The 13,679-nt window shown below is 42.1% G+C and overlaps 1 protein-coding gene across 22 annotated transcripts in view; it reads right to left on the bottom strand.

Annotated features, from left to right (window-relative positions):
- Nucleotides 1-2,565, bottom strand: part of ABI3BP (ABI family member 3 binding protein) — a 128,461-nt gene extending 125,896 nt beyond the window's left edge. For 13 of the 22 annotated variants that reach the window (XM_083500745.1, XM_083500756.1, XM_083500760.1 and 10 more), the window contains exon 1: nt 2,371-2,564. In XM_083500745.1, coding sequence (XP_083356871.1) covers nt 2,371-2,449 — 79 coding nt within the window. In that variant the 5' untranslated portion in view covers nt 2,450-2,564. Of the gene's footprint in view, nt 1-2,370 lie in introns of all 22 variants that reach the window. The other 9 variants (XM_083500748.1, XM_083500749.1, XM_083500750.1 and 6 more) reach the window with 3 other exon arrangements.
- Between the last annotated feature and the right edge of the window lie 11,114 nt (nt 2,566-13,679).

Here is a 13,679-nt window from a genome sequence, read left to right as displayed (position 1 = left end):
CTTCTAGCTGCAAAAAGTCACAGACCAGTTATGTGGCATTAGGACAGTCTGTCAAAATCATGCACGTGCAAACATAATGAGCTAACCTTTGCACACCTGCTTTTGCAGTCACATAACTTGTTTTTTCATGCAGTGACGAGTGCCGTTATTAATTCTCTTTCCACTGCATTTCTCTAAGTAGCAAACCAACTTTCCAAGAACTCCTACAGAAAGTAGTATTTTCCCTGCTGACAATTCCAAAACTGACATTTTAAAACAGATGTTTCTCATCATGATATTCAGTCAGGTGCCTGTGGAAGTGGCAGCACCTCAGAAAGTAGAACCTTCACGTTGTAAGCTTCAGGAATAGCATATTTGTGCAAACAGCTTCTCCAATGGCCCTGCAAGCAATTGGCATACAAATGTCTCACTGGCTCTCTTTCCCACAGCTGCAGGAAGCAAATTTTCTTTCCTTGCTTGTACCAGGGAAAGGAAATCCAATTTCATGACATAAGGCCAGGAAGAAGTAGATTTCACATCCTGGCATGGAAAACAGAGTACTGGGATTCTAGAACCATAGAGTGGGAAAGTTCAGACACTGGAATGGTTAAGTCTACCCAGAAATAAATCTGGCAAGAGAATCTCATAGGGATTATGAAGTGACTTGAAAGCACTCTCTTCGGTGGGAGTCCTTATGCTGAATGTATATGTGTGCCTTGTGAATAGGATTAAACAATACTGAGAAAAGTGTGCATTGTTTGCACTTCAGTGTGCTTTGACTTTTTTATTTGACAAGACAGTGGAACAAGAGACAAATCTTGTTTCTAGAATGCAATTCCAGCCAAACTGAAGTGTTTCGACAAAGGACACAACCCTTCAGTATATTTCTGAATAGTTAACACAGCAAAATAATATTTTTTAAAAAATGTGCAGCGTGTTCAACAATAAAAAATAATCTCATACTACAGCTATAGATGTTGGTGTGGCTGCTCACACTTAATAATTTGCAAAAGGGAGAGCCATTTGAAACCAACTGAAGAATAATACACAAGTTTCTCAGCTGTTGACATAATTTGAGAGGTAGACTTGTGGCTTTGTTTTACTATGCTGAGGGAATATTCCTCCAGTGACTCAAGCATAAAATGTAAAGCATTTTTCCTTGCCAGAAATCTACACTCAAGGATAGTTATGGCTATCATCCCACAAAAATGGATAGGAAAGACAAATAAAACCATCTGCAAGGTTTGCGCCTTGGAAAAGATCCATATTCCAAATGCAGACAATACATACTATTTAACTCCAGAGTGTAATGACACTGCTAACTGTTAACCTATATTCATGTATTTTTTAATGTTTAGATGCTTCAGAATTTGAGGCATAGCCGCACACCAAAGGAATACTTATCTAGGAGCAGTGCAAAAATATAGTCTATGTAACAACTCAATATATTTCATCAGGAAGGATAATGAACACAACTTCCATTCAACGATAAATGGGATAGCATTCCAAAATTGCAAACTTTCAGAAGGAAAGTCAAGATGAAGGATTATTCAGTATTTTGCAGGTGAAAGAATATTGCTGTTATGACCTCAACTTGGTCATACAGACATCTTCATGGATGCTGTTCTCTGACTTAGCATTCCTCTAAGCAACTGAACATTTAAAAAGAGAAAAATAATAATGTTTCTCATATAAATTGTCTTCTTGAAGTATCTGCAAAGCACACTGTGTACTTAAAAAGCATTTAAGCAAAGTCAACAGAAAAATGTCAAGTCCACAAACTGTAGTGAAGCATGCTGCTTTCGTGCCAAGGTGTTGCAAAGTATTTCTTGATCTTGATTTAGAAATATGGTATCAATTTTACATTACAGCTGGATGTTTGTGTAGCAAGAGAACACTTGCCAACTGCCTGAACAACACAGATAAAATTAAATTAATAGGGATTGGGGTTATGCCTTAGATTTTACATATCTTCTTTCAGACTATAGAGAAGGAAATCAAGTACAGTTCTTGTAACACCCCCCCCCTTGCCTCTTCCAAACATGCATTTCAGTAGAAAACACAAGCACTTTGAAAAACAGAATCCTTACAAAGATGGGGTGCACCCCACCCACATTTCCTAGTGGTCACATCACCAGTGTGAATAAGAAGTAAATGTGCAAACAGCCAGCAAAATCAGTTTTCATTAGTTTGAATCATGAAACTACAAATCATTTGCTTTGTTTTGTGAAAGAATTTTAAGCTATTCTCTCATACATGATTTTTGCCCTTTTCCCCATTACATTTCTTTCTCACTCTCCTTTCACACATGCTGAAAACAAGATTGTCTCTTTAAGACCAATCACTCCCCCTCACCCTCAAATAAAGTATAAAAATATCACATCTACTTGCCTCTTGGCAATTTCTGAGCATTTCCAAGGTTTAGTGCAATATTTCCACAGAAAAGTAGAAAGACCAGCCTTGATATCATGCTTTCAAACCCAAACGTGTACAGTTAAAGATGCTGAGAGTGTCATGCAAGGTAGTGCAAGCTGCAAAACTGTTCTCTGTCACAGAGGCAGCAAAACTTTGACAGGAGTTTAGCTTACACTGTGGGAGGAGACAGTATGACATCACACCATCTCACTTGAAATGAGAAGAGAATTAAAATACAAATGATATTATCAATCTCTTGCCTGAAACAGAATTCCTGTTGCTGTCAACTGAGCACTCCGTCGCTGAGATTTACAAAATCTTAACGTGCAATCACTTGTGCTTCCCGTTTAGATTGGCAGGAATAATTATACAAGGAAGATATGTTACTGTATTTAAGGAGACCAAGTAGAAGTCTGTGGAAGCAGACTTTTGAAGCACATAGAAAACAAAGCTTGACCTAATTGGTTTAACAAGAAAGAGGGGGGATTAGTGGATACAAAGCAGATGTGTTCAAGAAACAATGCAACATGCTTAATGAATACAGTCATTAATATGAAGTGGTAAATGAAGAGAAACAACCAATCTTTGCAAAAAAAAAAAAAAAAAGGAACATCGAATTAGAGCTCTGAACCAAAAGAAGCATGCAGCCAGATAAGATATAGTTAATAAACATAATCCAAAACATAGGCATTCTAAAGACTCATTGATTTCAATGAGACCTAAGTCAGGTACAAAGTCACAACTGCAGTGGTACCTTGGGTTACATATGCTTCAGGTTACAGACTCCGCTAACCCAGAAATAGCACCTCAGGTTAAGAACTTTGCTTCAGGATGAGAACAGAAATCGTGCTCTGGTGGCGCGACAGCAGCAGGAGGCCCCATTAGTTAAAGTGGTACTTCAGGTTAAGAACAGTTTCAGGTTAAGAACGGACCTCTGGGACGAATTAAGTACATAACCAGAGGTACCACTGTATAGTAATAATCACTAGACAGACAAGATCTGAGACCTCCTTGATTCAAGGGAGTTGTGAACAAAACGTGCCAAGTGGCTATGCCATGGAGAGGGCAGAGTCTGGTACCTGTAAGAGAGTCAAGAGTTTCCAATCTTCTCTGAGCATCAACCCAATCACCTAGATCTCATTTGAATCATTTAACACCACCTTATCCAGGAGTAGGTGCTGAACAAAGACAGACTCACCTCAGTGTTTCCAGAACTGGCTGGTGAGGGGCAGGGAGAGGGGAATGTAGTATGAGAATTGAACACAAGCTGAGTCAAAAGGAGGTTTTTGATGAAGTCCCCCCACACATATCCCTCTTTTTGTTGTTGTTCCAAAAGAGGAAGGCTGCTTAGCCTTGGATTTTGTAACTGATGAGCTGGATGGTGATATTTCAATGTCACTGATAATACTGAAGGCATTGATACTGAGGTGTCACTTAGTGTAGCCTTCCTGAACACCAGCACCCTCTCAGTCCAATAAGATGGTCTTCCATCATCAAAGAACAGCATGGGCAGAACTGAGGTAGAGAGTGGGTGGCCTGAGCCCCAACAGAGAGGTTTGGAGGGCTGCATTTGGTCCCTGAGCCTCATATTCCCTACCCATGCTGTAACTGAGCACCCTTAAACTACGATTTCCAGGGAGGCACCATTTTCAAGTTCACCACAGGCAGCAAAATGTCTTCAGTCAGCTCTGAGTATACTAGACCGTTCATGCCATTCTTCTGAAGAAACTGTGTTAGCTGACTCCAATGAAGAGTCTCCAGAGCGTCATTAACATTTCCTCTTCTCCTTGTTTCTGTTCTGGTACCTTCCATCCTTTCCTACTTTGGGTATGATGTGTTTCTGGGGAGCTGGAGAACATCCTTTAACTAGCAGGATTCCCAAATGACCATGCCTTTGATTGGCATAGACAGCTGTTCAGGTTTGATACTGACTGATTGCCAAATGAGGTGTTGGTTTAAAGGGGAAAGCTATTTTCCCTCCCTGCAATTTATTTACTTTAAATGCATGCGTGTTGGATGGTCATGCATTTATAGGGAAGAATTAGCCCCAGAAGAGGCTATATTATTGTATGTGTGCTGCTTCAGACTCAACATTTAGAAGTGCAGATAGGTGGCAGCAGTAGCAGCCCAGCACATTTAATGTTGGCCCAAGCTTGGGCCAGACAGCTAAACGGCAAAGAGGGACAACTGCTCCAGAAGGATACTATGGCTGATGGTATCAAAAGCTGCTGAGAGGTTGAGAATTAACAAGGGCACATTTCCCCTGCCTCTCTCCTGACATAAGTCATCACACAGGGTAACCAAAGAACTTTCTGTGCCAAAATCAGACCTAAACCCTGATTGAAATGGATCTAGAAAATCAGTTTTCTCCAAGAGTGCCTGGATCTGGTCCATGACCACCTACTCAGGAACCTTGCCCAAGAAGATGAAATTGGCAACTGGCCAGTAATTACTTAGATTTTCCTCATTTACGGCTTCTTAAGGAATGGTCTTGGGATGCGGGTGGCGCTGTGGTCTAAACCACAGAGCCGAGGGCTTGCCGATCAGAAGGTCGGCGGTTCGAATCCCCGCAATGGGGTGAGCTCCCTTTGCTTGGTCCCTGCTCCTGCCAACCTAGCAGTTCAAGTGCAAGTAGATAAATAGGTATCGTTCTGCCAGGAAAGTAAACAGCGTTTCCATGCGCTACTCTGGTTCACCAGAAGCGGCTTAGTCATGCTGGCCACATGACCTGGAAATTTTACGCCAACTCTCTCCGTCAATATGGCGAGATGAGCGCCGCAACCCCAGAGTCATCTGCAACTGGACCTAATGGTCAGGGGTCCCTTTACCTTTACTTTTTAAGGAATGGTCTTACCACTGCTTCAGTCAAGCAGGCCCCCTGCAAGAAGGTATTAATCACCTTCCTGGTCCAGCCCTCCTTACCAGTTTTTATCAGCCAAGAGAAGCAAGAGTCGAGAACACAAGTGGTCAACCTGGACCAATCCAAGCTACTTGTCCACATCTTCAAACCTTACTACTCATCCAACATACAGTGGTAGCTAGGGTTAAGTATTTAATTCATTCCAGAGGTCCGTTCTTAACCTGAAACTGTTCTTAACCTGAAGCACCACTTAAGCTAATGGGGCCTCCTGCTGCTGCCATGCCGCCACTGCATGATTTCTGTTCTCATCCTGAAGCAAAGTTCTTAACCCAAGGTAATATTTCTGGGTTAGCGGAGTCTGAAACCTGAAGCCTATGTAACCTGAGGTACCACTGTAGTAGGACTAGACTGTGCTCTGGACACATCTTGAGATTCATCTGTTGCAACAGTGAAGTCAAGGTCCCAATGGATGCAAGTGATTTTATCCTCAAAATGCTTTGCATACAAGTCAGTTGTGTCACCTCCTTCAGGCCAGACTGTAAAAGGCCCTGCACTACAAAGAAATGCTCTGCCAGATGGCACAATGAGGTAAAGGTAAAGGACCCCTGGATGGTTAAGTCCAGTCAAATACGACTATGGAGTTGCAGTGCTCATCTTGCTTCAGGCTGAGGGAGCCGGCATTTGTCCACAGACAGCTTTCTGGGTCATGTGGCCAGCATGACGAAACTGCTTCTGGCAAGGATGCAATGGAGGCAGCAAAGCATGCCTTCTTTGCTGCCTTCACTGCCACTAAATAGACTCAATGATGAGCCTTCACCAGGGTTCGATTACATTCGACTGGAGTTTTTCTCCACTCGTGTTTAGGTTCCTTAGCCATGGGAGCTGGCCTGCTGTTTAGCCCTCAGCTGAAAGCTGTGCAGCCCAGGGAAGAGGAAACAGGCTGAAACATCTTTACCAGCAGCCAAATCAGTCAGAGTTGGAATAGGGTTCAGGAGTGTGAGTGTGATGAAATGAGTCAGTGAAAAACAGTGGGGTGGGTGTGTATGAATGAGAAAGAGATGGTGAGGTAAGAGAGGGGTGTGTGTATAAATTATATAGCAGAAATCTTGTCCTCCCCCGCCCCATTCCGCCCAATTTTGTCCGGTGAATCAGCTAAAGGGGTGTTTAAACTTTTCCCCATTCCATTTAACCCCTTTCCCCCATGCTATTATTTTGAAATACAGTGGTACCTCAGGTTACATACGCTCAGGTTACATACGCTTCAGGTTACAGACTCCGCTAACTCAGAAATAGCACCTCAGGTTAAGAACTTTGCTTCAGGATGAGAACAGAAATCGTGCTCCGGTGGCGCGGCAGCACTGGGAGGCCCCATTAGTTAAAGTGGTGCTTCAGGTTAAGAACAGTTTCAGGTTAAGAACGGACCTCCAGAACGAATTAAGTACTTAACCCGAGGTACCACTGTAAACTGCTATCCTGAGCCGCTATTACCTATGTGAGAAGCTACTAGATAGCAGTACAGTCGTACCTTGGAAGTCGAACACCTTAGTTCTCGAACATTTTGGCTCCCGAATGCTGCAAACCCAGAAGTGACTGTTCCGGTTTGCGAACTATTTTTGGAAGCTGAATGCCCAGCGGGGCTTCCGCGACTTCTGATTGGCTGCAGGAGCTTCATGCAGCCAACCAGAAGTTGCGCTTTGGTTTCCAAATATTTTGGAAGTCGAAAGGACTTCCGGAACGGATTACATTCAACTTCCAAGATACGACTATAATTTTTCTGCTATGGGGCTCACAGTAACTTGAGCAAAGCAACTTGGGTTGAGAAAAGAGCATCATCAATAACATAAAACCTGCGATGTAGAGATAAAAGTGGTAAAAAGACACTGCAGAAGATAACATTGCGACATAGCTCAAACCGTGGTGGAGGGAAGTCAGATTAACAATATAGTATGAACTAATGTTCTTTTATGTAGTTTAATGTGCTTATGTAATTTGCTTTTTTTTCCCTTTCCTTTTTGGAATGTTTGTGGTTTTCTTTTTTTGATGTATTTTATGCTGGAAATAAAATAAAAAGAATTTAAAAAAAAAGAGAAAAGATCATCAAAAAGGCACGGTGAAAAGGGATTAAATGACCACTCCTCTAACAGGGCTGCCACTGCTATCAAAACCAGAGCTTCCTGCATCTGCTTCAAACACTTTTAAAAAGCTCTAACATCAAAATCATAAATTTCCCATGTTACATCTGTTTTTTTTTTTTTTATAAAATTTTTATTGGTTTTACAACATTTTTAAGAAAAACAAACAAACATTAAAAATGACAAACATACACGTATAGTTTCAAACATATTTTCATAAACCTCTTTTCTTGGACTTCCCCATACCCCCCCTCTCTGCATCCCAATGTCCGTAGTTCAACTAGCAACTCCCAATTGTTACTTTCCAATCTCAATCATCTTAGTCCTCTTTTATAGTCTAACCTTATATCCCTGTACCCCTTTGTCTCTGAAAACCACGACACTTTAGCATTCATTAAGTTTATAGTAGTCCTTAAGGTAGCTTTTAAATTTTCTCCATTCTTCTTCCACCGTCTCTTTTCGTTGATCACGGATTCTGCCTGTCATCTCGGCCAGTGTCATATAGTCCATCACTTTCATCTGCCATTCTTCCAAAGTGGGTAAATCTTGTGTCTTCCAATACTTTGCGATGAGTATTCTTGCTGCTGTTGTGGCATACATGAAAAAAGCTCTATCTTTCTTTGTCACCAGTTGGCCGACAATGCCCAAGAGAAAGGCCTCTGGTTTTTTAGGAAAGGTACATTTAAGTACCTTTTTCATTTCATTATAGATCGTTTCCCAGAAGGCCTTAATCTTCGGGCATGTCCACCAAAGGTGATAAAAGGTACCTTCAGTCTCTTTACACTTCCAACATTTGTTATCGGGCAAATGATAGATTTTTGCCAGCTTGACTGGGGTCATGTACCACCTGTATACCATTTTCATAATGTTTTCCTTTAAGGCATTACATGCCGTAAATTTTATACCGGTGTTCCATAACCATTCCCAGTCAGCTGACATAATATTGTGTCCAACATCCTGAGCCCACTTAATCATTGCCGATTTAACTGTTTCATCCTGTGTATTCCATTTCAACAACAAGTTGTACATTCTAGATAAATTCTTAGTGTTGGGTTCTAACAGTTCAGTTTCTAATTTTGATTTTTCCACCTGGAAACCGACTTTCCTGTCCTGTTTAAAAAATTCCATTATTTGGCGGTATTGGAACCAATTTTCTACTTTATGCTTCAATTTCTCCTGACTTTGTAGTTTAAACTTATCTCCATCCTGTTCTAAAATTTCCCAATACTTCGGCCATCCGACCTCCATATTGAGTTTCTTCACTGCTTTAGCCTCCACTGGCGACACCCATCTAGGGGTTTTGTTTTCCAATAGATCTTTATATCTTACCATGTTACATCTGTTTTGGACCTTAAAGAATTGGCTCAGTTTCTTGAGTGATCCACTCTGTTTTCAGTTCTGTCATAAATTCACCTATTGTTCTTGCCCTTAGGTTCATGTTGGAGTTACCAGCTTTGCACAGATTTAGAGTTCTGTCCATGGATTCACCAAATATTTCTTCCTAGAATGTCTTCTAGATGCTTAGTTCTTCCATAATCTGCAGCATATATACAACTCATCTGCTTATATTATGCACTTTTTACTCCTTATGCTTGTGGCATAACTGGGATCTTGACTGCTGTTTACTTTGACATAAGACGGCTAGCCCTACCATTGGGCAGAGTGAGGCAATAGTCTCAGGTGGCTGATTCCCTTCTGTTCACATATGCCTGTTCCTGCTCCCCACTTCCAATCTGGCTTGCTGCCTTGAGTATGGTGGGGAATGCTACCCTATCACCAATGTTGAATTGAGATTCAACTGCCTGCCCATGAAGTGGGAAAGGGGAGCCATCTTGTCCTTTGCTTCAGGCAGCAAAATGTATTTGGCTGGCCTGTGGGCTAGTCTTATATATTGGACGAGTTCTTTGGTGCCACAAGAATGGGACTTTTCAGTGGTAGCTCCCCATTTTGTGGACTACTCTTCCTAGAGAGGCTTGTCTGGTGCCTTCATTGCATATCTTTAGGCACCAGGCAAAAACATTCCTCTTCTTCCAGGCCTTTGACTAATTAGCAATCCATGGTTTATTTTATTATGTTGTTTTTTTCCATTTTGCATCTTCATGTTTTAAACCTCTCCATGATCTTTAGGTGAAGGGTGGTATAAAAATTTAATAAAAATAATTTCTTAAAATGCAGCGTTTTCTGTGGGCTCTGCCATTTATGCTGGGTTTTGCCATTTGGTTCTACTTCTTGCCACCAACAGCCTCTTGCCCCCAATCCCTTCTAAATACCATGTCTTTAACACACGTTTCCCTGAGCTCCACCTGTTTGGGTATCCTAATTTTATCTTTCAAGAGTTAGTAAGCCTAATTTACAACAAGTTGTACAATTCTCATCACTCAGTTTATTTCCATTTTTTTGTCTTAGCTGCCCATGACATCTACCAGCTGGCTGCCACTGTCCCTTCAAAGTTGACTTGACTGTACTTCCTGTTCTATGTATATTACAAATCCCACATGTTGGGGTACTTTATGATTAAATAAACATTCAGTTGTATGAGGCTTCCATAGTATATGACTCATTTATTGGACTTCTTATCTTTGCCATAAATCTGTCACAAGATGTGTTGAAAGGTTTCAGGAAAATTGAGATGCCAAAGAACATTGTCTCAGATCTGCTACCAAAAAGAAAGCAAGAAAGAAAACCCTTTAAAAATGCTCACGACGAAATCCATAAATTACTTTGTTATTCCTTTACTCTAAGCAACTGCACAGCTACATTCTAGTACTTGTGGAAGCAGAATTGTTGTAAAATTTACGGATTTCTTAGACCTCAATAACATACGAAACACAACTGTCCATGGTTCTATTATGTAAAAGGCATTGTTTCTTAGAAAAGAAAAATGGCGTTGGACAGAATCAGTGTTACCAAGCACTGCCAAAACACTTGTACATGTTTTCTAAAGTGGAGCAGGTAGCAACTTGTGGGGAAAGGGTAAGGGCTCATCCACTGCCTAGAAATCACAGGTCCAAGCGGTTTTCCTCTTTCCCCATTCCTTTCTCAGGGAATACCCCCGTCATAGGAGCAAACTCTTAGGGGCCGAGGTTCCTGCCCCCCCCCCAGTGATGGACATTGCCATTCAAACAGTATGAGAATGATTATGTGGGGTGGAGCTTACCTGGGCCCTCCCAATATGTTATTCAAGTTGGCACCCCTGCGTGCTGCTTTGCTATAAATCAGAGCAAATGGCAATCTGCAGAAAACCTGACTGCCATTTGCTCTGATTGAGTGCTAAAGAGCAGTTTTCCCTGGGTGAAAGCAGCAGGACAAGAGGAAGTGTGAATATGCTCTACTTTACAGGAGGAAAACACACAGGGAAATACAGAATTCTCTTAATGCAAAATATGTTCCAGAATGCCAGAATTGAAGGGGAAGAGGTTCAATTGTATTTTCTATGTTTTCAGCAATTCTTGACTTTACCTGTGAGTTGCCTTAAATCCCACCAAGGGGGAAAGTAGAGGGGTGTGTGTGTGTGTGTGTGAGTGAGAGAGAGAGAGAGAGAGAGAGAGAGAGAGAGAGAGATCTCCATTTTTGTGTTTACTCTCTGAACCAAGTATCACATATATTCTAAGAGGAAGGAAATAAGCAGAACAATATGGAACAAGGAGACAGTGACAGAAGAGGTCATATTTTTATTCTTATGAGGTGAAGTAACTCTGAAAATCAGTCAAGCAATGACATAGATGGATTTGCCAAAGGACTGTCAGGTGGAAGGACAAATAGACTTGATAAAGTGCTTTAAAGAAAGGATGTTACTTTAAGAGTTATTTTACAGACCTTGAGTCTTGGACTGAAATGCAACTTCTTTACCCCACTGAAGCTGCTCTGCATTGTGAACTGTTGTGTGCCCTGTTATTGGATCCTGATGTTTTCATCACATGTTTGGCTTGATTATCCTAATGGATTGCCATCCCTTGTCTTTTTGGCAACTTAAATCTCCGCTAATAGCTTATTTGCCTAGCATTATTCCCATTATATTCTCCTGAGAAATTTACATTTGCTATTGGTGCAGTGCTGCTATCCACATTCATTTTTCCTCATCAGTCTTTACACCTGAGAATGAAAGCAGGCCTTTCTTCTCATCTCTAGAAAAGTCAGTATAGAACTTTCCATTCTCACACAAGCATCCTGTTTCTAATATCAATGGGATGTAAGAGATATTAAGATCGCCTAGTCATATCTTCTGCACTAAAGCAGCAGGTAGTGATTAGTGAGTCCTCTCTTCTGCGAGTACTTCCTCTTCTAGTTCATCCTTATCAGCACTAAAGTCTGCCTTGCATTTATTTTCCTCGCTCTGCTTTTTGAAATGTATATATCCTTTAGGACTCCATAATAGCATGCCTAAGAAGATTGAAAAGTGGCTATGGACAATTTTTGAATGCGTTAAGAAAAAAAAGGGGAGGATGGAACATCATCTGTCTTAATTCTGTGTCTATGTGGCAGTTTTTGGTTTCTTCATTCTCCAAAACATGTTTGTCAGTCTTGGCACTGATATCACAATTAAAAGTGTCCAGCCCTTTCTAGCAAAGCATTCCATGACCTCCCGCTGCAGTGGATTCCATTGGCTTACAACACACTGTGTAGAACATTTCCTTTCATTTATCCTAACTGAAACAAGACCTTTTGCAGAGTGTTCATACAATTGCCTGTCACAGCAGGATGGGCCCATAATACAAAGTCAAAGGTAATTTCTGACATTCCAAACTCCCTATCATAGGTAGGGAAGCTCAGTAGCTGAACATTCCACAGCACGGTTGTTTTAAACATTATTATTAGCTGTCATATGGCTTGTCCTTGAGTTTGTACAGTATTAAATAAAGGCAAAATACTGTAGGAGAAGGACCTAGGATTAGCCAATATTCTTCCCTATATACTGGTAACTTGGTCTGCCTTAACTTAATGTGCCTGTAATTGAAAAAAGAAGCACTGTTTCCCCCCTCTTCAGTGTATGTATATTCCATCCAAATTTTATCAAGGCTGCAGTATATCACAATAAATCCTGCAGAGATATTTATATAGGACTCCTGCAGAATGCATCACTGGCATCTTAGCATGGCTTTCATCCACTTTCTAAAGCTGGGCTTGCTGGCATGATTAATGGCAGCGTGCCATGAGCAACCCCCTTCCCCCCTCCATGCACACATTCTTGGTGTCATTTTTCTGCTAGTGAACAAATACTGCCAGAGCAAATACCAATATATTTCCCATTCCGCATAGCTGTCCATGCTGGACACTTCTAAGAACGCTACCATTCTGTACAGTAAGAAGCAGAAGTGGATGTCAGGAGAGCTGATTGACCCAGACTCCATTCCGTATCAGTTGCATCTGGAGCAGATATCAGAGCACTTTTACCAGACTGAGGCTGGAGATCGCATCATTTGGTTTCACTGGGATTTGCATGACCTTCCAATGTCCTTGGCAGATTCAGAAGCTCCCTTTTTATCTTTTATTGAAGAACAGGATATTTTAATGCCACCATCATCACAGAGGTGTCTGTGGAGGGGATATATCAATTGAAAATGTATTGTTTCTGTATTGTAACTTTTGAATTTTTTTGGGGGGGGAGGGGAGCAGTTATACAGTGGTGCCTCGCAAGACGAAATTAATTCGTTACACAAGTTTTTTCTTCTTGCGAGTTTTTCTTCTTGCGAAGCACGGTTTCCCATAGGAATGCATTGAAAATCAATCAATGCGTTCCTATGGAAACCGCCTTCAGACCAGGTCCGGGGACAGTCTGTCCCCCGACCTCTTCTGAAGGCTGGGGGGGGGGCAAGGGCTTTTTTCCCACCGCCAGCCTTCAGAAGGCTGTTCTGAAGGCTGGCGGTGGGAAGAAAAGCCCTTCTCCTCACCTCCCGCCCCGCAAGCTCCGGGGACAGGAGCGCTTTGCTGCCGACCGCCAGCATTTTAAAAGCCCCCGCTGTCCCAGGGCGATTTTAAAATGCTGGCGGGCGGCAGCGAAGCCTCCGCTGTCCCGGGGCGATTTTAAAATGCTGGCGGGCAGCAGCGAAGGCTTTGCTGCCGCCCGCCAGCATTTTAAGATCGCCCGGGACAGCAGAGAAGTCTCCGCTGCCCCGGGGGCTTTTAAAATGCTGGGGGTCGGCAGTGAAGGCTTCGCTGCTGCCCGCCAGCATTTTAAAATCGCCCCGGGACAGCGGAGGCTTCGCTGCCGCCCGCCAGCATTTTAAAATCACCCCGGGACAGCGGAGGCTTCGCTGGAGCCCGCCAGCATTTTAAAATCCAGGACTTCTTCTGAA

The sequence above is a fragment of the Podarcis liolepis genome (assembly GCF_965112155.1).
Source record: "Podarcis liolepis genome assembly, chromosome: 4".
Classification (NCBI taxonomy): domain Eukaryota; kingdom Metazoa; phylum Chordata; class Lepidosauria; order Squamata; family Lacertidae; genus Podarcis; species Podarcis liolepis.
The sequence above is the reverse complement of the archived record's forward strand: the minus strand, read 5'-3'. Positions and strand labels throughout refer to the sequence as shown.